Below are 23,666 nucleotides of genomic sequence, written 5' to 3'. Positions count from 1 at the left end.
CATTATAATTGTAGGACATACTGTTTGCCTATGAAGCGCACATTTCGCAATGTTCTGCTAAGGTTCAAACGTGTCCATTCGATGAAAGCGCGCGCTGTCCGTTGTACCGTATTTGCAAACCGGGTCGTGTTCCCGAGCCCGTCAGGGTGGTGCCACACTGCAGCGGACAGTAGCCGGGGATGGCTGAAGCATGGAAGCATGCGGCAGGTGCGACGCCTCCTGGAGGTCGTTCGCTCGTTGGTCACTTTGGAAGCGGACGGCATTCCGCAGCTACTTGGTGTAGAGTGGAATACTGCGAGTGCTTGCGCTAAGCGCGGATGAAGCTTTAACTTCGAGCGCTCGCTCGGGACCTAGGTGTAGCTGACATTTCGGGGCAAAACAAACAAACAAACAAACAAACAAACAAACAAACAAACAAACAAACAAACAAACAAACAAACAAACAAACAAACAAACAAACAAACAAACAAACAAACAAACAAACAAACAAACAAACAAACAAACAAACAAACAAACAAACAAACAAACAAACAAACAAACAAACAAACAAACCCATTCATTCATCCATCCGCCGCCGCGGTGGCTCAGTGGCTATGGCGCTCGGCTGCTGACCCGAAAGATGCCGGTTCGATCCCGGCCGCGGCGGTCGAATTTCGTTGGAGGCGAAATTGTAGAAGCCCGCGTACTGTGCGACGTCAGTGCACGTTAAAGAACCCCATGTGGTCGAAATTTCCAGAGACTTTCACTGCGGCGTCCCACATATAACCTGAGTCGCTTTAGGGCATTAAACCCAACAGACCAGCATTTTGTTGACCGCCTTATTTCATTTAATATCTTTTTATGCCGGAGAAAAGAAATTGCGGGGTTGTTTGGGTTCACGCTTGATTTCACGTACCTGAATCCGGCCGATGACGCCGCAACTGTCCATTCGACTGGCCACGTTCACGGTGTTGCCCCAGATGTCGTACTGAGGCTTCTGAGCACCCACGACACCTGCTATGACCGGGCCGTGGTTGATGCCTAAAAGATTGCACAGAGTGCTTATTGGCACAACATTTACAGCACACGCACAAAAAAAAAAAAAGAAATTAAGCATTGTCATGCCCAGCACCATCGCACAGTTTAGAAAAATTAGTCGCACGAAATAGAGCACTGGCAAACATTGGTGCTGAAAAACCATTTCAAACAAAAGCTGTTCTCGCGTTTCAGGCTGCGAACTTTTGCCCTAAGATGAAAAGTAGAGAACCCGCAATGAAATTCAATTCCGCGGGAATAGAGCGTTGCAGTGGAAGCTGCCCGGATGCTATTTGTAACCGGCTTCTGCCGAGTTCAGAATCAATTGTCTGCGAAAGTATTTTGGCGTTCATTTTCAAACTGCGAAACAACGAGGAAAGAAGGAACGCACCCGCGCACCCGCACACCCACATACACGCACGCACGCACGCACGCACGCACGCACGCACGCACAAAAAACTATCCTCGTTGTTTCGCGCAGTTTGAAAATGAACGAAATCCACCAATTATAGCAGGATACAACTTAAGAAACGGCAGCTGGTGACACTGGGCCGCGGTCCACGGTGTCCTTTGTTACTCCGCTGGCCAGTCGTAACAGTAAACGAAATCAACTTTTTATTGTTTGATTTTATTAAACAAGCCAGGTATCAAAATTACAGAGCTGATAATTATTTTCTTGTGACAAGCTTCTTGTTTAAGTTACATGAAAATTTTCAACAACTCACTATTTTTGTCGTGAAGGAATTCTGTGCGGCCGTCGTGAATGTGGGCGGAGCTTCACTGCAGACTTAAGTTCTATCCGACTATAGCCCGCCAGAAAACACTTCTTTTGGCGCATTTCGCAAGCTATTTGAAAACATCTTGTTGGCGAAGGTTTACAGACAGCGGGTGTCAGCTGCGTTAGTTGGGCGCCGAAAGACGGCTTTGTTAGAGCCCGCTGTCGCCAACGCAACGTGACCGCGAGTTTTGACTTTCGCAGTATTGCCCGGCAGGAACGAAACCCTTTGCTCCAATGAGGACGGCTTCACGTACCGATTCTGAGCTTGAATCGTTGGAATGATTCTCTGTTTATTTGCTCGAGAAGCGCCGTGAGGGCGATGGCGAACTCCACCAGGCTGACGACGTTGTGATCATCGCGTGGCTTGTCCTGCAAGAGCGAGATTTAATTAACCCCAAGTTAACCGTATAGTGAAATGTGACCGACAATGGCTATGCATGACGTGACGTGATTAAATGCAGACTGAAAACAGAAAGCTTCGTGCTGATGTCAGTCGCAAATGTAGAATGTGCCCCAATGCCATTATAAATGACGCATTTCGTACAAGTTTGAGCTGACAGCAATTCTTCAAAAAGTTTGGGAAGAGAACTGGTGTCACGTAGGTCAGTTTGCGAGTGAGGAAGAAAAAAACAAGGCTGATGGACAAAGCAGTGACGTAAACCAGATGGAACACCAGAGAGCGTACCTTGTAATGATATTTTTTTTTTCCAATGCATTCTTTTGCGTCATTGCCATTTTTCAGCACCGCCTGGGGACGAGATTCAAGGACACGGCGTTCTGTTCGGTAATTTACAAAAACGGCGTATCGACGCGACTTCTGTACCGCTTGGTAACGTACCTTGATTACACAGACATGAAGTTGAGCAAGTTGGAAAAAGATGTCGAGCATTGAATATTTAGTTGCCGCAGTTGGTGGCAGAAAAGGATCCGGAAGCGGCGAGCGATAGCACTACTACACATCCAGTAGCCACTACGGCATGTGCTTCATAGCACCGACGCAATAGCCCTACCCTACTTTGCCCCTCCTTCTGAGAGGCATGAAACTAATACTTTCTTGTTAAAGCGCGAACAAATATTGACCGATTCGCTCCTTATAGTCACCCTGCGCGCGTCAGTATATGCACCCTCTGGTTGGCGATGGGCGCCCCCATTACTTTAGCTCATCCTTTCTTGTCTCCCTTTTGTAGGTTGCATCCTGGGCGGTGCTATAGCGCCAAGAGCACAATGGCCACATATCAACATTAAAAGCAGCCGCTCTCGCGCTACAGCGCTATGAAGCCCCTGTCTCCTTTCACCCCGATAGGGGAGGATCGCGTACCATTGCTGCATGCCAAAAGGGGATATTTTTGAACGTGGCAGTAGCGTTATTCCAAAGACTAATGCAAATATATTGGCCTGGGAGAAGCAAAAAATAAAATTAAAAGGGACGGGATCACAAATTCATATCTTGGGAAATTGATGGCACATCCTCCTCTTTATCCTTTCACATTCCTCCCCTGCTTGTCGATGCTTGTGGCGCCAGCAGTGCCGCTCAGAAATACTTGTTCTCAAGAGCTCAGGATTGCGTATTTTCAGTGACAGAACTTTTTATGACAAACCCAGGGCGGCTGGGAAGTTTTGAGGAGCCCAAAGCATAACGCATTTTGCCCATAATTTCTTTCAGCGTCATACACATCAAACATTCTGAATATTGATGTTGTGCATGTTTGCAACTGATAGTTTAATCTTGCGCTTGTGGTTATACGCACCCCGTTTTCTTCTCGGCCCGGCTGAAGGCCTGCTGCAGCCATGTAGGTGCTGCCGATCGTCTTGATCTTTTCTATTACGCTAAACTTGGGCTTCAGGAGCAGCTGAAACAACACAAAATGATACAAAAGCATAAACAGCGTTGCTGCATCTTCGCGCGCCGAAAAAGTATTGCAAGCCGAACAGAGCGCTCCATACCTTGTCGAAGTCGCAGATGATCTCGTTAAGAAGCCGCAAGCACTCCAGCCCTTGTTTGTTGACGTCAGTCTCATCGTAAAACTCGATGTAGTTTGGTATGGAGGCAAACATTACCGCCACGTTGCTGTAGCGCTCGTGGTAGAGTTCCTGGCATAGATGAACGAAAAAGAAACAAAAGAAAGACGCTAAAAATGAACCGCTTTCAAAAACGTACTTTGAGGAGCTAGCGTCGAGCCTGCTTCGGGCTTTGCAGTGCGGTTTCAAATGAAACGTGTGCGGTAGTGCTTCAACAGAGGAAATGTTTTGTCCCTTAGTGTTGAGTGCATGCGCTTGACCGAACTCTTCCTGACTGACACTTAAAGCCCGCATGGACTGCGAGTATGTACGTTAGGGCAAACTTCAGCAAAAAAAAAAAAGAAGACAGAGAGAGAGCTACAATGACGGGATCGCTTGAGACGTTTGCGGTAAGAGAAGCGAAATCAATAACGTTTGTATCGACTGCCCCTGCTCTTCTTTGGTTCCTTGGGTCTCCGCTTGCACAGCGCAGCGGTTTCGGATGCCTCAGGCGATGCCGGATATCAATATATCTCTTGAAAACGCTCAACTGCGCTTGAAAGCCTTTATAACAGCGCAGCTGGCCAGTCAGCAGAGCAGAGCAGAGTCCGCTCTAACTAAAGCCGCGCTCCCCCTGGGCCTGCTTCAACTCACAAAAGCGGTGCAACAAAGTGCACACGTGCACGGTATATGGAAAAAGGGTCAGCACTTGTGAGAGCCTGCTGTTGTTGAGGAAGTGCGAGGCGACGTGGGCCGGCAGGATGTTTTCCAGGAGGATTTTGTTAATGCTGCCCATGGTCTCCATCTCGTCGTGTTCGACTCGCAGCTTAGCTCTGGACAGGAAGTCCACGCGTGCCATGTACTCCACCTGCGTCATTTGACGTGCGAATCTCACTACTCACGCAGTGAGGCGAAAAAAGAAGCGCGACTGACGTCCTCTTTTCTCAGCAGCAAAGGCGTTAGTATATGCGGTGGCGAGAAAAAGAAAGCTAGGGGTAAGGAAAGAAATGTAAAAAGAAAATAAACAGTAAGTTTTTTCGCGCTAGCAACAGTGAATTGCAATGCGTCCGGGCTTTTTTTGCACTTTCACGCTACTCGTTAGACAGCACGCACGATACGCGCAGCTCAGCGCGCAGGGCGCCAGCTTGCAGTTACCGTGCAGAGCTGGTGCTGCACGGCCATCTATTATCTGCAGACCTACATCTCGCTGACTCGATGGCGAATTGATTATGCAGCTTAATCGAGACCAGACTACGCGTACACAGACTCATGCTCGTCCCTGATCGTTCGAAGCTTCTGCTATAGAGCACGTAACGTAGCCAGTCCCGGAATTTCATTTGCTCCAGCTCGTTGGAGAAGTCGTTAAACTGCCGACCAGCCAGAGTATATAAAAGTTTCTCGATATTTAGAATTAGGGCACAGCCAACAGAAAGCTGGTGGCAATGCGACGCAGCTGCCCAGCGTCAAAGATCCGTATTTAACGAGCGGTCAATCGCTAATGCAATATTAAATATAAGTTACTTCTGCAGCTTAGAGCGGTCGTCATTTTTATATTAGAAGTTTTAACTCGTGCAGTAATCCGTAGACAACGAGGCAGAAAGGTATCTGAGCACTCTTCGGCCATGTTGCCGCGCGCAAAAATCTGCACGGTCCACTCAGCACAACATTTGAGTTCCTGCTTGTTTCTTATTTACACTCGTCGCAGCACGACATGCAGCAGTCATGCACTTTCCTTCACTAATGCTCGATAACATCGATGTATTAAAAGCAACATGTTGCCAAAAACTGATGTCCGCGGGCATAAACAGGAAGCGTCAACTGTCATTGCATTCTTTTTCTTGAACCTACCCATTCTCATATACTCGATTAAATACCATTCAGGGCGAAGGCCAGAAGCGACTGATTCCAGACCTTTGCCACATTTCATCACGGTATCCGATAAAAATGTGGCGCCAATGGGGCGCCAACCATGTCCATAAAAGCTAGGACGAAAATGTACTACTGGGTTATTACTTGGTATAATGTTCCGGCTTAGCTATACAGAAGCAGACAGTCCCGTGAGCGAAAGACTATATTGAACCTTCTCTCGCTAACATTTTATAAATTGGTGAAGACCTTACGTATACTCTGGTGATGGTGCAATTCGAAACACGCTGCACGAGAAAAAAAATGCCAACGCGTTATACTACTGTAATCTTTTAAATCGAGCTTCAGCGGCCGCAAATAACAGCAGAACACACAGTTGGCCCTTCTGAGTGAGGATGACATACCTGTCTGTCCAAAATGTGAAGGATAACCACGTAAAACGTGAGAAAGAGGGCTGCGTAAGCACCGTGTGGAACGTTCGAGAGCCTGGAAGGGAAAATAACGTGGTCAAGGATATCGGGGTGCAATGCAGAAAAGGGAAGTGGTCGAGAGCGATGACTTCAATTTAATTTCTACAGTACCAGTCGTAATGAAGACTTGTGGCAGCTATCGAAAAATAAGTTGTTTAATGCAGTTTCCTTTCACTTGATTTTAATGGTAATCAAGCAGCCTTGCGAACTACCTTGCAGCAAGAACAACTGACTGCGTCGCCATTTTATTACGAACGTACTTTCCTTTTTGGGCGCTCGATAGCAAGGAGTGCTAGTACTTGCAGCGATCACGTTTAGCTTCTATCATGACATAATGCCAAGCCAACAGCCGAAGGCATCGCTGCCAGTCTGGAGCACAGAAGTCAAGAGTCCGGCAGGAAAACACGGGTGTGTGTGTATATATATATATATATATATATATATATAGTTCACTTAATGCGGCTATCCGCTTATCTTTGCATTCCAAAAAATGGCTGGCAGTTTCGCATTGCTAAGCACGAATATATAGTGCGAAAGCACGGTTTTTCGCAGGTGGAAACCACAGCCACGCACATCAAAGCGCGATTGAGGTGTCCATTCACCCAGGACAGTCAGTTATGCGTTTTTCCTTTCCTAAAAATCAACGGAGTCCAAACCTTCCTCTGGCTTTGAGAAAAAGGGAATGCGCATAACTGCCTCAATTTGTATAGGTGGACGCCACCGCCTATTCACAGATTCAGGTGTCCACTGGGCCAGAGAGCCAGTTACACTTGCTACTCAGAGACTTCATACACAGAAACACCGCTGAAACCCGGGGAGTGCGCCTAGAAATGCTTTCGAATTAAAAAAAAAACATGCATGAAAAAGATATGAGCTGGGACAGAGGCTTGCAGCAGTTTTCGTCTTAAAACAAAACTTTTTCTTTGGAAAGGCTGACATCAGCTGACTGCAAACGAAATAGTGGTTATTCCAACGCTTCTCACGCCAATCTATCCGCCTTTTCCACGAACCCCATTGTGCGCTGGCGACACTGCATTTGGACTCGCAAACCATTTACCATTTGAAATCGGGTGCAACAAGTGGGCATAGCGGCGTATTGCAGGTGAGGCGTTTGCTGTGAAAAATATTCATCTAGTCGGCGTCCGTGTTTTTTACTTTGTAAGATGCACATTTCGTATGTTCCGTATTAGCGCAAAATCAGGCACCTCACGGTCCTAATAATGTAGAAGAACTTCTTGCTGGGCGAGTTGGTGCATAGCTTTCTTGGGATGGCGTTGCGCACACGAACAAACGTACACAGAAAGAGGCAGAAGACAGAAAGAGCGCAAAACGCTCTTTCTTGCGCTCTTTCTGTCTTCTGCCTCTTCCTGTGTACGTTTGTTCGTGTGCGCAACGCCATCCCAAGAAATCACGGTCCTAAGTACCTCCCCTCCTCCATCCCTTCTCCAGTGATGAGCTTATTTCTGCAAAAACAGTCGACTACTGGATACCAAAGTGTCTCGATTTAAAGTGCCTTCCCATACTTTAACGGTGCCTTAATTCAATTCAATTCAATATGTAAACATGCGCTTAGCTGCAGGGTACTTTTTATTGCTCACAAACATGTGTGAACGTACATTTTGCTCATGGCTACATGTTCTTCGATACTATCGACAGCGGTCACAAGGGCTCTGGCCAGGAGAATGTCTTCAAGAGTCGTCGGGACAAACCCTGGCTCTTGTATAATATGATGATGATGATGACGATGACGAATTTTTATGGTGCAAGGGCATCTGTGGCCATAGAGCGCCATAGAACAAGGTTTTTTCCTCCTACTCAAGGTGGGGTCAAAGGCCCATTTCCCAAGCATTTCACCCTAAAGAAGCCGAGCACCAGTCAGGGGAAAGCTCATACCCATTGTATCACCGGTGGCTACCCGGCGGCACTGGGGATCGAACCCCGAACCTCCTGCATGCGAGACTCTTGTAAATATGTAACAACGGTTAACACAACATCAGTCTCTGGCTTTTGACAACGCTGCGCTTTCCACATTTAACGGTGTTGTGCTGGGTAACAATATTTTCAAGATGCGAGCATTGTATACTGCATGATATATTAACATCTGAACCCCTGATAAATTTGTTAAGTTTGTTGCAGTTCATTGCAGTCCGAAGAGCTCTGAAAAAGAATGGATTTTTTTTATTACTTCCGAATGCGGTCGATAATTCAGAAATTTTCCGTAAAACCTACCTCTGCCAGGCCTGAATAATGAAGATGAGACCAGAAATGGCATAAAGGAAAGAGCTCCACATACCCAGGTTCAGGTTCAAGGGGATCACCGTAAAGGTCCGACCGGAAGAATATGAACGCCAGGGAAAACGATGCCAGTCCGTTGATCATCGCCAGCAGTTTCAGGAGGAAATTTATCCTCAGGTACACCGAGACGGCTGTAAGCGCTAGCATGGCGCACGGTAGTTGGTACTGCATAGAACGTAGACGAAAAATGTGCCATTGCGTTTATTAACGTCAGTGCCTGCACTCACTGTTGTCTACCTGAAATAACTATAGGTTATGTATTTAGCGGTGTGGCAGCATTTGGTGTGTTCATGTTGTCATACTTCGCACGAACGCGCGTGAAGTTGACGTCATCATTCTGGTAGCAAACAAGCGCACGACAATACACCCACAGTTGTTGCACGAACAAGCACAATTTCCCCATATATTACAAATTATGTTCTTGAAATGAAAGCAAATGCGTAATTACAAGAAAAAAATTTCGTGCCTGTTTGGAATGAATGACCATGAACCAGCAGTAAAAGGATTTTTTTATTCTTTAACTGCGAAGTATCTGAGAAAGCTGTATAGCTTTTCCTTGTTGCCGTATGGCTGCACCTGGATGTGCCAGTGAGTAATTACTCCCTTATTACAATCTGCTCCACCATGGGGGATTCCCCTAAACATCTGACCGACTAAAAGGATTCCAGCACCAAGACGTTCAACACACAAGAAAGAAGACAGAAGACAACACGGGCGCAGGGCTGTGGCATGTTGCAAGTTGCGCGTCCGCGCCGAGGGTGGCGCCCCGGTCGAAACGATTGCAGCGATCCTGGTATCGGCGGTAAACGCGGCTGCAGTTAAGCCTAATAAAAGTAAAATTTTTAGACCACTATCAATAATAAAAACATGCTTATGAACTAAATTATAACTAGCCATAAGTATTAAAAATAAGACATCAAAGAAATTAGTTGCAAAGATGCAAAGTTGCAAAGACGCGGGTAACGCGGCAGCAGACGACAGCAGACGACGCCCGGACAGCCGCGCAAGCGAAAACGGCGACGTCGGCGACATTCGCACTGCAGCAGCGTCATTGGCGTCATGTCGAGTCACACAGTGAGCTTTTCTTGTAGTCTTTATACTAAGAACTAGCACTGCAGCATATTATGTTGTCCCTAGCTCAACGCGCTGTGATTTCTTCTACACTAGTCAAAGGTTGGAAACTTTTCTCTGCCTTTCTCTGCGTGTGTTTATTCATAGCCACAGACTGATGCGTTTCAATACATGTCAGATGTTTTACTTCCCTGCTATTTACCTAAATATCTTACAAAGTCGCGTACAAACCTACATTCACTCATGTAGCATTTCATTATGTATACTGTACCTTGAAACCTTTTTTATCCACCATATATACTCTGTGCGCTCATGTCTTCTAGGTTTACATAATGGCGCTTTTATATTTTGATTTTAGGATGCCTGTTACTGATACTGCAATGTCACTGATACTTAAAATAACTTTTTGAACATCGATTGTCACTGCTGATGTTCTTTTAATAAATTTTTCTTTGTACAAAACCATTTACGCTTTTCGTTCTCGATCGAGCGCAGCTGCTAAGCAGTCGCGCCGCTCGCCACCATACACCATGCTACATCAACAGACACATCGAAATACAAAAGCGAGTGAGCAGATTCCGTAAGTACTTAGTAAATCAAGCGTGAATGCAGCGCGGGATCAGTTAATCACCAGTATTTACAAAGCTTGGATCGAGCTAGCGGCCGCCAGCACCAGGAACGCACGAGTACAGTGCACTGTAGCGCGAGCAACCGGCCACAACCAGCCGCCTAAACGCGCGCCGCCATATTGGATTTTTGATGCGTTTACCGCCTCTCCCAGGTGCCGCCACCATCGCCTTCGAAAAAAAACGTCCCCATTGGCTCTATGGGAGTGTCACTCCCTTGACGGGCGTCCAACAACAAAGCGCCCGTGTTGTTTTTCTTCTTTCTTGTGTTTTGAACGTCTTGGTGCTCGAATCCTTTTATTATGTCTGACAACCAACTAACCGATCAGCTAACTTCATAAAAAACAGACAAAAGTTTTCATTAAAAACATAAAAAAGTGCATGCGCGTAACTGTACAGAACTGGTTATTTGGGAAGCAAGGCTGGAAGGCTAAGGGAAAAGATGGTGAAATGATGCTTCTTCTGTGAAGTTGTTAATTGTCAGACATTCCGTGGCCGAGTGCTGAAATATATAAAATCACGAAGTTCGCGTGCCCAAATCACACTATGTTGCCCTGTAGCGCTCCTCGTGCATGTAAGGGGCTTTCCCCTCAGACGACATGAGGTGATGTGAAGATGATTTATTGCTACCGCGGGTAAGTTTTAGAGCAGCTTTTCTATGCCCGAGTTACTAGAGCTGCTGTGTAGAGAAAGTTAAGCGACATATCTTGCTTCCCTCTCATAGTAGCTAGCACCACGTCGACGGCAGTCAGTCGTAATTAGGGCAATCCTCTAATAACGAGGAAACGATCGCAATTAGCGTCAACTTGAACGAAAAAAAAACACATTTGTCGCGGAGAAACTTGAATTTAAAAGATATTCGCGTTTGTCGATTCAAACTCGTGACGTGCTCGCCGAAAAGAACCCGTTGCCACCGCTTTGAAGTGAATGGCGGTATAGCGTAGCCTTCGGGATCCGCACCAAAAATTGTGGTATGCATGCATACTGCTTGCGAAATCGGCTGCTGATGGAGGCACCTGTAGTTCGTCTTTTGGTCTTTTCTACCTTACGAGGGCCCCGTTTTCGACATGAGTGGTCTCGTTGGTATAACACCACGGCGCCCTATCGATACAAGTCAGCTTCTATTTCACTCAGTGTTCCTTTAAGGGCAGCTTGAAACTATAAAAAAGCTACATGTACAGCTTTTCTTTGCTAGGTGTTTTTTTTTTTTATCTAGCTTTCTCAGACAGTTGACAGGTGCAGTTTTGTAGATGATGCCAGCAGAAAAAATGAACGCAGAACACTCCCCTGTTTTCTTTTTCATTTCGCAATGGGAGAAACACCATTTGGGCCTCCGTACAGTCGGAGTGGCTATTTTAGTTCATATTTTTTGTTTCCAGTGTTTTTTTAAAGCTCAGAAAGGAATTACTTTTGAGTGGCTGAGTACTGTAGCTGAAGTCCACGTGGCAGTGTATCCTAATCGCGGATAAGTTTTGGTGTTATTCTTGTCCGTGAATTTTCCGTGAGCGGGTACTTACACGGACAAGTCCACAATCGTAAGGAATTTCTTCAATCAGAGCTGTCGTATAGTTCCCGTTGCTCTCGTTACTTGGTATAATGATGTGTTCGCCGCCCGTGCTTCCGCACGTAATCTGCAAAGCAGAACAAACCGATTCATTATGAACATTCGACGTGCGTAGGCATGTTCCTCGAATTAAATGGACCTGTGCGATTGGAAGAGAACCAAAGACAGCCTTTTTACTTTGATTCGTTCTTTCCGAGAGCTGTTTGAAGAAGCTCCTAATATACCTTTCGAGAAACGCCAGCTGTTTCCTTCAGACTATGTGGGCGTTTAATTTTTGACAAGAAGTGCAGACTGCGCTCCGCGTTTTGTTTTCAGCAGTGCTATACTGCCGGCGGACGTGCTTGGTTATGTAGGCCTCTTTCGGATTCCACCGCTGAGTTTTTCTTGGCAACATTGACCGTTTCCTCGGTGATGTCTTTGACGAATTGCTCTGCAGTTTTGTCTGTGGTGGATTACAAGAAATAAAAATGCAGTTCTGTGCTTGCGATCGTCGAAGATGCGCATACTCGAACCAAAACATTCTAAGAAGTTTGCGCTCAGACGCAACTTTTCATATTTTTATCCTTAATATTTGAACTTGACTGACACAGCTTTGATCGTAGCACGAGGAACGGAACAAAAAAATAAAAAAAACTGTTAAATATGTCACCTCACTAAAAAGGCACCTAAGCACAATTTTCTATTTACTTCCGCCATAAATGTTAAAGATCGCATTCAAACATTTTTTATTTAATTTTAATGAATTTCATTGGGATCAGTTACGGCCAAAAGCCGCACCGTACCTACCATATTTATGAACGTTGCTGACATGATGAAGAGGATTGTTGTAATGAAGAACAGGATACGCAGAAGCAGATTTCCCGCCAGTCCTGGAATGCACTGGGGATGAATTGCAGTGGAGTGGGTTGAAGTCTCTCCGTCCATACTCTGACAAGAAAAAAGACAAGCCATATCAGTGACCGGAAGGGTAGACTTGCAATCGGCTTACGCCGTTTTCTTAAACGCTGTAAATATATACCTGCCAAAAAGTAGCGCCTACATGTGTCCACTATTTTTTTTTATTTTCCCACGAAGATTTTTGTTTTTATTAACCGTAAATGTAGTTTAATACAAGCACTTTGATAAAAAGCACTATTTCGATAAAGTGCTAGCACGACAGCTCAAAAACGCTATAACCAAATATCAATTCCCGTCAAGTTCTGACGTTATTTTCCTTTTATTGCGGTACGCACAGAGCAGAAAGTTGAACTCAGTTCAATATCATGCGCCGCCATATGTTGCACGCATCTTCTTAGCTGCTGTATGCGTGGATAATGTGTCGGAAAATATTCCGCTCAGTGGCACAACGCACAATGAAATATATAACTTGTTATTTCTTAAACAGGTCATTCTAAAAAAAATAACAACAAAACAATAAGCTGAGAAGGTAGAGACCTTCACTTTGAAGCAAACTGTAACAGCAAAGCATGACAGCGATGCACTGTTCACCATGTGAAGCTAGTCGGAAAAACATTCGCGATGTGACAGCTCGTGGAAAACAGAAAGAAAAGGGTGCCCTGTTCCTAACGTGGCACGAACGTAGTAAGACGCATAAAAAAAAACGCAGATAAATTATATGCAGAGGTGACAGAAGCATGGAGTAACTACGGGCACCAATTTTATGAAAAATAAAATAAAACAGAAGAGCGCGCTCCTCTTTTGAATTCTGAGCAAATTGCTCGCGAGAATAACTTTCGACGAAATAAGAGTAAACTGATCTGAACAGGCTCAGAAGTAGAGCAACATTGCTCCAAGCCTCGAGCACAATTTCGCCAAGAAACGACTTCTGTTGCAAAGGCAATCTCTTGTGATGGAGCAGCTACCAGGGGTCGTTTCGCCAGAAATTCGGAAGGCCAGATTGTTCGTTACGCAGGAACTACCACCTGCCTGGATCACGACATGAAATGGCATCCGGATAGCAATGCACGTGCGATATTAAATTTGGATTCTCGATACCAAAATAATCCTTGGAGCCACAGCGCGAGGGAGGAGAAAGGGTGGCATCAACCTCAAACAAAGGCTGAAGTGCATGGCACATATCTTTCGACTCTGCAGATTAAATGGTAGTAGGCAGATGCAGGTTGTGGGGGAAGTTCCTGGCTGAATAAAATCGTTAAAATCCTCGCCAGGTAGTGCACACGTCTATCTTCCCTGAAATCAGGTGGAGGTGCAAAGTTTCTCAAGTTTGTTGACATAGCGCAAGTTTATTGGTATAGCGGAAGTTTATTGGTATAATGGATGGCACAGAGCTGCAAACATGAAAAACACGAGTGCGAGAACAAGTCGGTTGTAGCTTGAAGGAATTAATAACGTCAAAACTCATTCGCGTTCTACCTTTACAGCTTTTGCCTCAATTTGTCGACAGTAGACAGTGGAAACATATTAAATAGAATTGTTTAAATGTTCTACATGGCTTACAAAAAAAAAACAATCTGATACCCGTTGCTGGAACTTGGGCACAGCACGCAAGAGTATTTTTCTTTATCACACCAAACTCATTGACCAATTAAATTGATTAATAAACTTTTCAGCCGCTGGAGGTGAGCGAAAAGTTTCACTTGTAAGATTATAGCTTGTTCAAATTAATTTCCAAAAGGCGTAATTTTTGTAATGATATCGCATTATTCCAGAACAGTTTTCTGTGCTCGAAAGAAGGTGCGCGAAATTCAGAATTAACGCTTCAGGAGCCTGGCTTTCAGCGCACTCCGTCCGAATTTTTTTTTTTTCACTGAGTATTCAGCCATCACTGTAGCTTGCCTATAGTAGCGTTCCCTTTGTAGTCGTTGACATCCAGTGCCACTATTGGAGCAGCCGCAGCCGCTATCAGCGCGGGCGAGTGTCTGCAGTGTTCTGCTTCTTTGGCGTTTCGTGCACTTCGTTTAGAGCGTGGGAAAGGCTCTGAAGGAATTTTGCTTTGCAGTAATTGCACCCTTCGTCATTTTTTTTTTTTTGGCGCTAGAAAGTTTTTCAACTCAAGATTTTGCACCTTCAAGAGTTTTAAAGTTGAACATCTCACTTCAACTAATCGTTCCCGTTAGTAAAAAGTAACTCCAGGTGGCTGTGCGTGACCGCTAACTGAGCTGCGTAATTTTCATCCTCATTATCATCATCATCATCATCACGTCCCCCCCTCTCTTATACAAAATAAAACAGGTAAAAATCATCTATAATCAATACTAAAACGCTAGCTGCTAGTTAATTCTACTTTGCAGCTTATGTGGGAAGACATTATACTATTTTGATACGCCTTCAATGCGGGCCACGGTATTCAGAAACCGATTACAATACTGCGTAACTGTTCTGCGTACATTGCCGCACCTGCGAAAGCAAAACTATTGCTGTGTATATGAGCCTCGTTGTAAATGGCAGCGGTGCTAGCAAGGTAAGAAAACCGAGATAAATAGGAGGCGCAAATACATCTGGGCATCGTTTCTACGAGATACATGTAACGACGTATTTGAAGAGGCCATTTGAACACCTTCGCTAAACTGAGCACTCCTGGGCCCGTATGTCCCCTCCGGTCCGCACCGATTGGTTGAAAACCCAAATACAAAGGCGACGGCTGCGTTACGCAACAACTGATGCGTTTTTATTTGTAGGGCATCTCAGCTGAAACTGCACTAGTGTGACTGCAGTGGAAAAGCGAATAATGAAAAACTTGTGCCATAAATACTTGCGATTTACGCTGAAGCGTTCGAAGCAGGAAAAATCGACTGTGTTCGACGTAACGGCGGCGGGAGCTCCTGCGCAACTAACGCGATCCCAGACGGCGGAGGCGGCGTTTGTCGATTCTCGGAGCAAGAGGGCGCGCCCAGTTTAAGCCGCGATCATTTGTACTGTATGCCCACTTTGTGGACGTATGGAGGTTAGGGGTTGTGATCTCAGTTTCCGATCTCTAAGCTACTTATTTCTCTGTGGCAACAGAGGAATGAGTAAGCATGAAAGAAAAATTGAGAGCCTATGATGGACCGGTCTGGCCTGCAGTGCACTTCACAATTCGCGGTCGTGGCGAGAACTAGTCTGGCGCCAGGAAGTGGTACGGTGGGCTGTTAAGCTGTGTCCTCGAGAGAAAAAGTGGCAATTAATATTTCATTAGCGGAAGTGAAGCATGAAACCCAGACTGACTAGCGAAAAAGTTTTCTGTACTTTCCTCCCTGTCTCCTCTCGTTTTCTAATGACCGCCAATTCCAGCATCTTGGCCACGAAGATGTGCCTTCATGATTAACCTCCCAAGTAAGGCGCAACCGAAGAAAAACAACAACAACAACATTAGGTGGTTCGACCAGCAATTGTTTTCATGGCCCTGAATTCTGCTGGATCACAGATGACCATGCACTACAGTGCAGATGAGACATTAAAGCGCTATTGACTCATTCAGTGGCTGTAATAAAGGGTAAGGCCATATTCCAAGGGAACACATAGGCAAGACAAGCATACGTTGACTAAGTAGCTATTCCTTAAATCTTAAAGAGACACAGAGGACAAATGGAAGTCGTGCTATCTTGCTATATTTCCGCCTTTTAAGAGATGAGAAGCTACTTTCATTGCAAGCGAAGCTCTTGAGAAAAGACCAAAAAATTAAATATAGGTAAAGCCGCTACCGGTCGTTTTTCGCTAGCACACTGTTTTAATGTGAACAATTTTTTTACGGATTTCTGAGGCTAGGCCAAAGCACCATTACCTTCCTAACGGTGATCACGGAGCCTTCTTCGGTACTGACGTCACGAGTTCGAATTGAGTGGCGGGAAAAAAGAAGTTGCATTTTCGAACTCAACTTTTATGCCAATAAATGCGTCACCTGACGCCGGACAGACATCAGCTTAGCCAGAAAGAACGACAAAATTAATTTCTACTAAGAGCGAAAATTGGATGGAGTTGTCCTCAGTGATAACTGGTCGAACGCTACGGCGGTCGCCAGCCAGGGCTTGCAGCAGGCTGAAATGCATACCTGACACTGGCGCGTGCAGGCGGCCAGGGTGAGCACGCCCAACACGATGGAGGCCGAGGCGAGCACGCACAGGAGCATCAGGTGCCTGCGAGAGAAGGTTGCACCCGGCTCTCAAATGCTCCTCCATCCTGGCTCTCCCAAGTGGGCGCGCTGGGCGCCCCTCGCCAAGATGTCATTGCTTCAGCAGCTGACCATTGAGGCGCTTCCCACTAAGCGTAGCTTCAGACTAAAGAGAGGACACCACTTTATTTTTCTGCGGTATATTAAGCCCTTGTCGCATCAGTTCCAGCTGATCATTCCGTTGGGGCTACACTATCCAGGCACGCCGGAGTGCATGGGTAGGGATGAGGAAAATTTGGGGATTGAACAGCGACAGAGCAGGAGAAGAGACAGTGTTTCAATTGCGGATAAAAGAATAGGCAGTTGGGGAACGAGGGGTCTGAGCGGGGAGGTACATATAGAGACGAGAAAGGGCGAGGAGGGTGTTTGTCGAAATTTTACGAAGGATATGTGGGACCCAGGGGCGGTGAGGTCAGGGAGGGGCGCTGAGAGGTGGGTGAGGTACAGCTCAAACAGCTTGGAATTGTTGCGGATGGTGCGATTGAAGGCTAATGTCTCAGCCCTCGTAGATGGGCTGACCAAGAGGATTGCTGGCGCCCGGTTTTGAATATCGCGGGCTAACTGATTAGCCAGTTCATTTCCGGCAATCTTTGAATAGCCAGGAATCCACCACCGAGTGACGGTGACTGGACGGATCAGTAACAGTGCAATCTCAAGGTCCTCTCTTAGGTCTGGGAGTAAGGTGCTGCTTTGAATGTAGCCAGGAGAGGCGTGGGAGTCGATGTACACCTCATGGGAGGTTTATGGTCGTTGCGGGACTAAAGTGACGCTCTCCCTTTCGAACTCCTGCCCACTCGCTAGCCTGAGGTGTGGCTCCGTGATGATTTTTATCAAAGAATCAAGAAATAAGAAACACGTATAGTATGTAATCTTTATCGCTTCAGTTGCGAGTGAATACACCGCTAAAGAGATTTAGAATCTTCGTCAGTGGTTTTCGCGGCGGTTTTAACGCATGCACTCTCAAACACTTGCCAATACATTGTGCAAAGGAGTAGATAATTTTACGTGGCACGCAAAGTACCTCGGTGGAAGGTCAAGCAAACTGTTACGTAAGTTTTATCTAATGAGCAGTCTGAGATGTAAAGGAAACACAATGCGACCATTAATAAAGGGAAATGATACGGCATTGCAGTTCTGCTAGCCACCACAGACGCTTCCTTAAAGTTCAGAACGTACGCTCACTTTCGAAAGATCACCCATGTCGCTCTCCGGAGCTTCACCTTCTCAGACGAAAGCCGGAGACACCGCCCACTCACCTCCTCACGTCCGAAAACCTGCCTTGCGTGCGAGGCTACGATGTGCCCTGGGCGCCCTCGCTACTAACAGTAGAAATTAACCCCCAAGTAAAAAAAGACATGCCCACTGAGAGGAATATCGCAGCAATTTTACCTACGTCCATACCACGGCCGCTCAATGGAGAACGCTCTCTACGGCAAAATCAGCGCACACATTGAACGTTGATTTTGCCGTGAGGAATAGCTACAGCGTTAAAGAAAAAGGGTCAAGCTCTTCAAGGCTTTAGCGATAACCGTCCTCATCGCTCAGCTCGACGTAATAAATACTTCCGTACTGAGAACATTTAAAGTGCACCTATATACCTTCATCTTTTTATCGGCCGAAAACGATAAATCGCTCATTTCGTACTTATTGCTTAATAGCGGAAAAATTTCTGTGTGCGTTCCTCCGGAACTTTACGGGCATTGCTTGGCTCTGTGCCATGTAGACATATTGTAGCTATGTAGTCGACATTTACTGAAAGGGCTGTGGTTCTAATTTTTTTTAATGACTCCACGAAAGCCAATTATCGAAGGAATATCACAGCTTTTTCAGTAGACATCAAACATTTGCTTTATTCATTGCCCCATAATGGTCTGCTGTCCTGCCTCGAGGCTGTCATTGACCATTGTGGTGCCGTCGGCTTTCAGACTACCTGTGGTGCGAGCGCGGCTGGTTTTCTAGAGTGTTTATCGTTATACCTTACGTCCACCTTTGTTGCATTTGAATATAACATTTTCCTGCAAAAGAAGAGTGTTCGCACTGGGTAATGTATTGAACCCATTTCACCTGATTTATTTTTAGTGCAATTTGACACGGCTCTTTTTGAGCGTCTAACTGACCTAAAGACTGAGAATCTGTTTCGATACGTTGATGACTTTTAATTGTTTTTGATAAATAAGTTTCCACCGACCCTACTGTCTGAAGTGTTTTAGACTGTTCTTTATATTTTGTGGACCGTCTTGTCGAGCGTAGTTTCCAGTCCTTCGATGATTGTTTTATCCTCACTTTCACCTGTGAATTGCCCGAACACGACCGCATTAGGTTTTTATATCTGCAGCTGCGTTTCAAAAATTATCACGCGTGTTTAATGTGTGAACCTAGAACCAACAACCCACCTTTGCCGCACAGTTCCACACACTTAATGCTCGTTAGGAGAAAAACTGCGCTTTCTTTCTTCTCGAACGCTCTCTGCAAGTCATGCAAGCATGGATTTTAAGGAAGCATTGAAATGAAGGTGGCATATTTGGAGGCGGCGGGATATCCGAATAACTTTTTAGTTTCAGTTGCTGATGTACTGCATCACAGAAAGAAGGCAATATCACGCTTGAGCGACGAGCAGAGAGCAGAAAGTAAGAGAAAGAAGAAAAGAAAACGATCGGTGTGATTCCCTGCATGCATAAATTGTCACGTAATCTAAAGACAGCCATAATATAAAGAAGGCAGGGCAATGGTCACACGTCTGTGTAATGTTTGCGGCATCTAAAATACTCCTGAGTTTGTACAAAATGAGCTGTCGAGCAAGAAAGCGGAAGCCTGACTGTACCATAAAACATAAAGCCCACGTCCCTTGTCGGCAGTGTGCGGTGTACAGCATTATACTATCAGGTGGAAAGCTCTGCATTGCCGGGAGGAGCATAAAGTGCTCATCAAAGAGCACAACAAAGTACGCAGTGGTACAGATGCTCATCTGGCGGCACACTGCAAGGCGTGTGATTGTGACCCACCTTGCCATCCACTTTATGATAAGGCAGTGCTTCTGTATAGTCACAGTGATCAGTTAACTAGGAAAATCGTGGAAGCATCTGAGATTGGGCGAAATGGGACTGAGTGCGTCAGTGGGCCGTCTGTAAGGTTACCAAAAAAACAACAACAACGAATTCCTGGCTTAGAAGGCAAGTGCAAGCATAGTTATCTTTGTCCCTGTGACCTTTTTATTTTCCTCTTCATTCTTTCGCAGACACCAGACTGGTATGTTTATGCTCCTGATAATGCTATAAAGCAACGTCACTTGAAAGTTAGCGCTTGTTCATGTCTCGCCTCTCGTCTCATCTTCGTTTGAGCGCTATGTTTTCTTCTGAAGGGTGAAAAGAAAGAAATAGGGAGAAAGTAAAATCAAATGAGAGGAAAGGCAAAGAGGCCGGCCTGCTACTCCACACGGGGAAAAGGGACGGTAAGGGATAAGTAGAGTGCGAATGGAAGGTTGTGCTGTCAGAATACAATAGTCCAGTACAATGGGCAAGAACGCGCAGACGCGAGGTAAGGTGATCATACCGCGCTCACATCTCCTGCACAGTTGTGTTCACTAAATTTTGCGTTAAACGTCGGACGCCCAAAAGTGCTTCTGCAATGAAGATAAAAATCTGTTAAAACCTGATCTTCATTGCACCTCAAAGAGTATTAACGTGTTACTTCCGCACCGTAAAACCGTTAGCATTAAGCGTTACATTTCGTACGAGAATGGTGCTCAAACGCAGCGAGACTTCCTTTTCTTTCAGCTTTCAAAAGCACTTATCCTTCGTGATGTCCTCTTGCGTTACTTATTCGCGAGCCAAATGCTCCGTCCTTCTCACTACGGCCGTTCCGACAGCTTACGATGCGAAAGCTGAGAATAAAATAAGAGTGCTCGGTGGCAGGCGCTCTCAACTGAGCTACGTGACGGATGTGCAAACACTTAGTGCTCGCAAAGAGATTCAAAGCGGTCGTACTCTTTGTAATGCAGAAGGAAGTGAAATAGCGACAACTTAATTTCACGGTGCGTAGCAGTCCTAAGTAGGGGAAACTCTGCAAGCCAATTAGCGAATAAGGCACTTAAGTGTTCTCGCCTGTTTTCTTATTCGTAGTCGACAAGCGAAAACGAAATTTTGGCGCGCTTATTCTCGCGCTGCCTTTGTAAATTTTGCCCATTGTCTGGCAGAAGGAAGCGAACGCCCATGGAGATTTCGGTGCTGCTGCGCGAAGTTGGTGAAATAAATGGTATTCAAGAAAGAAGGCAAAGCTGAAGGCTTTATTTTGAAAGTTTTTCAAAGACAAGATACTGCGTTTGGCAGGGGCAATTTGTCTTTGAAAGACACGAAAGAAAAGGGCGTGTGAACTGTAAAAAGAGGGAAGAGAGGTGCTTGTGTTTGGAGCGAGCGCGGGTTTTGTCAAAGCGAGAAAAAAAAATCCGAAAGCTAGAGAATGCACTGATGATAGCTTTGAATGCTAAGACTGGGTGGCCTCTTCCAAACACCGTTTGAAGACTCCGCCTTTGTTGCCATTATAAGTTAGCACTACCGCTGAGGTTAATGTCTAGGTACTTATGCGTAATCGGCTGCAGTATTCAGCTTGGCACTTCAACCACGCAGTGTTTGAGTAATTTCGTTTCCTTTTTCACCCGGTACAAGAATCATTAGCCGTTTTTAAAAACGCAGAGCGAAAGTGAGTTACTTTTGAGAGCTGCGCCGAACAGAAATGTTATTTACTTTTAGGGTTGCGGAACCATTTAATCCAAAAAATCGCAGAGGCTGCCGTCCCCCCCCCCCCCCCCCCCCCCCTCCTTCCTGGTCTATGTGCTGCACCTGTAAAGCGTGCTTTGCCTGTATGACAACGCAGCACTAGAACAAAGCTGAATGTGCAGGGTGTAGAGGCAGGAGGCAAGGGCGAAAATGCTTGGGGAAAAATAAAAGAAAAAGCAAAGTGAAAGGAACAGAAAAGGAACGCAGTGAGGAGAACAGAGTTTATAGGAATACTGACGAACAGAGAGAGTGGGAGATGATGGTTTTCTTTTTAAATTTATCTTCTCCCTTCTGTGATATACACACGAGGACACGAAAGTCAAGTAAAAAACAAAGAAATAAACAAAAACCAAATAAATAAATACCAACAACTCGTCACACTAAAGATCGTCGCGCGACATAATAAACCTTAGCGGGGCAACGCTAGCAAGGAAACAAAAGAAGCAAAACAGGAAAACTAAAAGGTCTACCGTGTCGGGTGTTGAAACTGAATCGCTGAAAGTAAAAAAAAAAAAAAAGTCAGGCGGATGCAGCATGACAATGGTTTTGGCCAAATAGCGCAAGGGACAATGAACAAGGGTCTGCACTCATCACAGAGTGCGATGGTGCATTTGCGGCTGTAGGCCGCCGTTTGGAAGTGTGCCTTACACTTGGAGCGTGAGCAGCTGCACGATGACGATAGCGGTGAAGAGCAGTGCCGAGCCGACGACGCACTGTGGGAATTGCGGGTCTGGCTGGTTTTGGAACTGGGACTCCAAGTTGCTGTCCTCGAAGCGCAGCAGCACCGGGTTCAGCCCGTCCGGAGAGCAGCGCCTGCAGTTCGCGAGCGAGTTTGCGCCTACATCCAGCGAAACAAAACTTGGTGTGCCACTGGGAAAGGCGTTCCTGGCATGCAAACTAGTTCTGCTGTATTCTCGTTAGGAACACTTTGTGGTGACGGTGTAATTTAGAATAGAATAGAAAGTTGGCTGAATTTACAGTGGTCGCTAGGAGAGCACTGTTCAGCCGCACAGGAACGGTACCTGAAGTTCCACGGCACCCCGGAGTCGGGAAGAAGGTTCGCCTCGATTAATGCCAGGCTCTGTGAAAAAAAAAAGAAGGAAAATGCAATCCCAATCGCGGGGTAGCAAGGTGCGCCAGGTGGGACCAGTATACCAGGTGTTTCAGGGAAGACTTTCAAAAAATTTCCAAAATAGGTTTTTTGAGTATGTTGTTGTTAGTGGCTATTTCTTAATAAAAATTACAATGAAAGGAAAAGATGTTGCTAGTCGAGGCATCAGCCATCGAAACTTGAAGCACCTGAGCTGGGGCTAGCATGAGAAAAAAGACAGGGAGAGGACAGGGAGACAGAAAGAAAGGGAGGAGCGATACTAAGAAAGTGTGGGGGAAGGCGGCAATTTACACTACGTTCCAATAGAGAATACGCTTTTTGTGGTAAAAATATGGCTTTTGTGGCATAGGTTGACATCGAAAAGCCTGTGAATTGTCTTAACTAGTAATATGGTTAAGTAATTTCTGATAAATAACTTTTTAACTATCCCAGATAGGAAACCAGTTGCAATTAGAGGCTTGTAGCTGGTTGTTAGTAATAACCATAGTAGTTTTTAGAGTTTAGAAAACGTGATTACCCTCGGCGCTGTGGCTCGACAAAATTTGGCTGCATCGTGCGAAAATACATGCGCTTTCGAAAGCATGCAGGCAGAGCAACCCCTCCAGTGCACGTAACTAGTCGAAAAAGCCAAATTTTGTCGAGCCAACGCGCACAGGTTAGTCACGTTTCGAAATTCTAAAAACTGATATAGCTATTACTAACGACCGGCTACAAATCTCTGATTGCAACTAGGCGCCTAACTCTAATAGTTAAAAAGTTAATTATTAAAATTAGTTAGCCAGCTTACTACTTAAGACGATTCACCGGTTTTCTGGTGTCCGCCAACACTGGTAATACTATGTCGCAATAGCCAAATTTTCACCCCAAAAAGCTGATTTTTTAAAATTTCTGAAAGTGTTCGTTCAAACACTCGGTATGAATAAGGCAAATGTTCACTTTTTCTGCCGTTCTCAGCCACGTTAATTTCTTCTCATGTTCATAATGGCGCATAAAA

General features: G+C 45.5%; 1 protein-coding gene across 2 annotated transcripts in view; it reads right to left on the bottom strand.

Annotated features, from left to right (window-relative positions):
* Ac76E (adenylate cyclase type 2 Ac76E) overlaps positions 1-23,666 on the bottom strand; it is a 508,349-nt gene that overhangs the window by 1,278 nt on the left and 483,405 nt on the right. For both annotated transcript variants that reach the window (XM_089581917.1, XM_089581916.1), the window contains 12 exons: positions 22,584-22,642; positions 22,210-22,374; positions 16,670-16,754; positions 12,469-12,609; positions 11,636-11,749; positions 8,420-8,586; positions 6,061-6,142; positions 4,500-4,658; positions 3,737-3,883; positions 3,541-3,642; positions 2,047-2,161; positions 896-1,020 (listed from right to left, as the gene is read on the bottom strand). In XM_089581917.1, the coding sequence (XP_089438043.1) occupies positions 896-1,020; positions 2,047-2,161; positions 3,541-3,642; positions 3,737-3,883; positions 4,500-4,658; positions 6,061-6,142; positions 8,420-8,586; positions 11,636-11,749; positions 12,469-12,609; positions 16,670-16,754; positions 22,210-22,374; positions 22,584-22,642 (1,461 nt within the window). The remainder of the gene's footprint in view (positions 1-895; positions 1,021-2,046; positions 2,162-3,540; positions 3,643-3,736; positions 3,884-4,499; positions 4,659-6,060; positions 6,143-8,419; positions 8,587-11,635; positions 11,750-12,468; positions 12,610-16,669; positions 16,755-22,209; positions 22,375-22,583; positions 22,643-23,666) is intronic.

The sequence above is a fragment of the Amblyomma mixtum genome, chromosome 3, assembly GCF_055824585.1.
Source record: "Amblyomma mixtum isolate Tamu chromosome 3, ASM5582458v1, whole genome shotgun sequence".
Taxonomy (NCBI): Eukaryota; Metazoa; Arthropoda; class Arachnida; order Ixodida; family Ixodidae; genus Amblyomma; species Amblyomma mixtum.
Note: the sequence above shows the minus strand (reverse complement) of the source record. Positions and strands in the feature narration are given on the sequence as shown.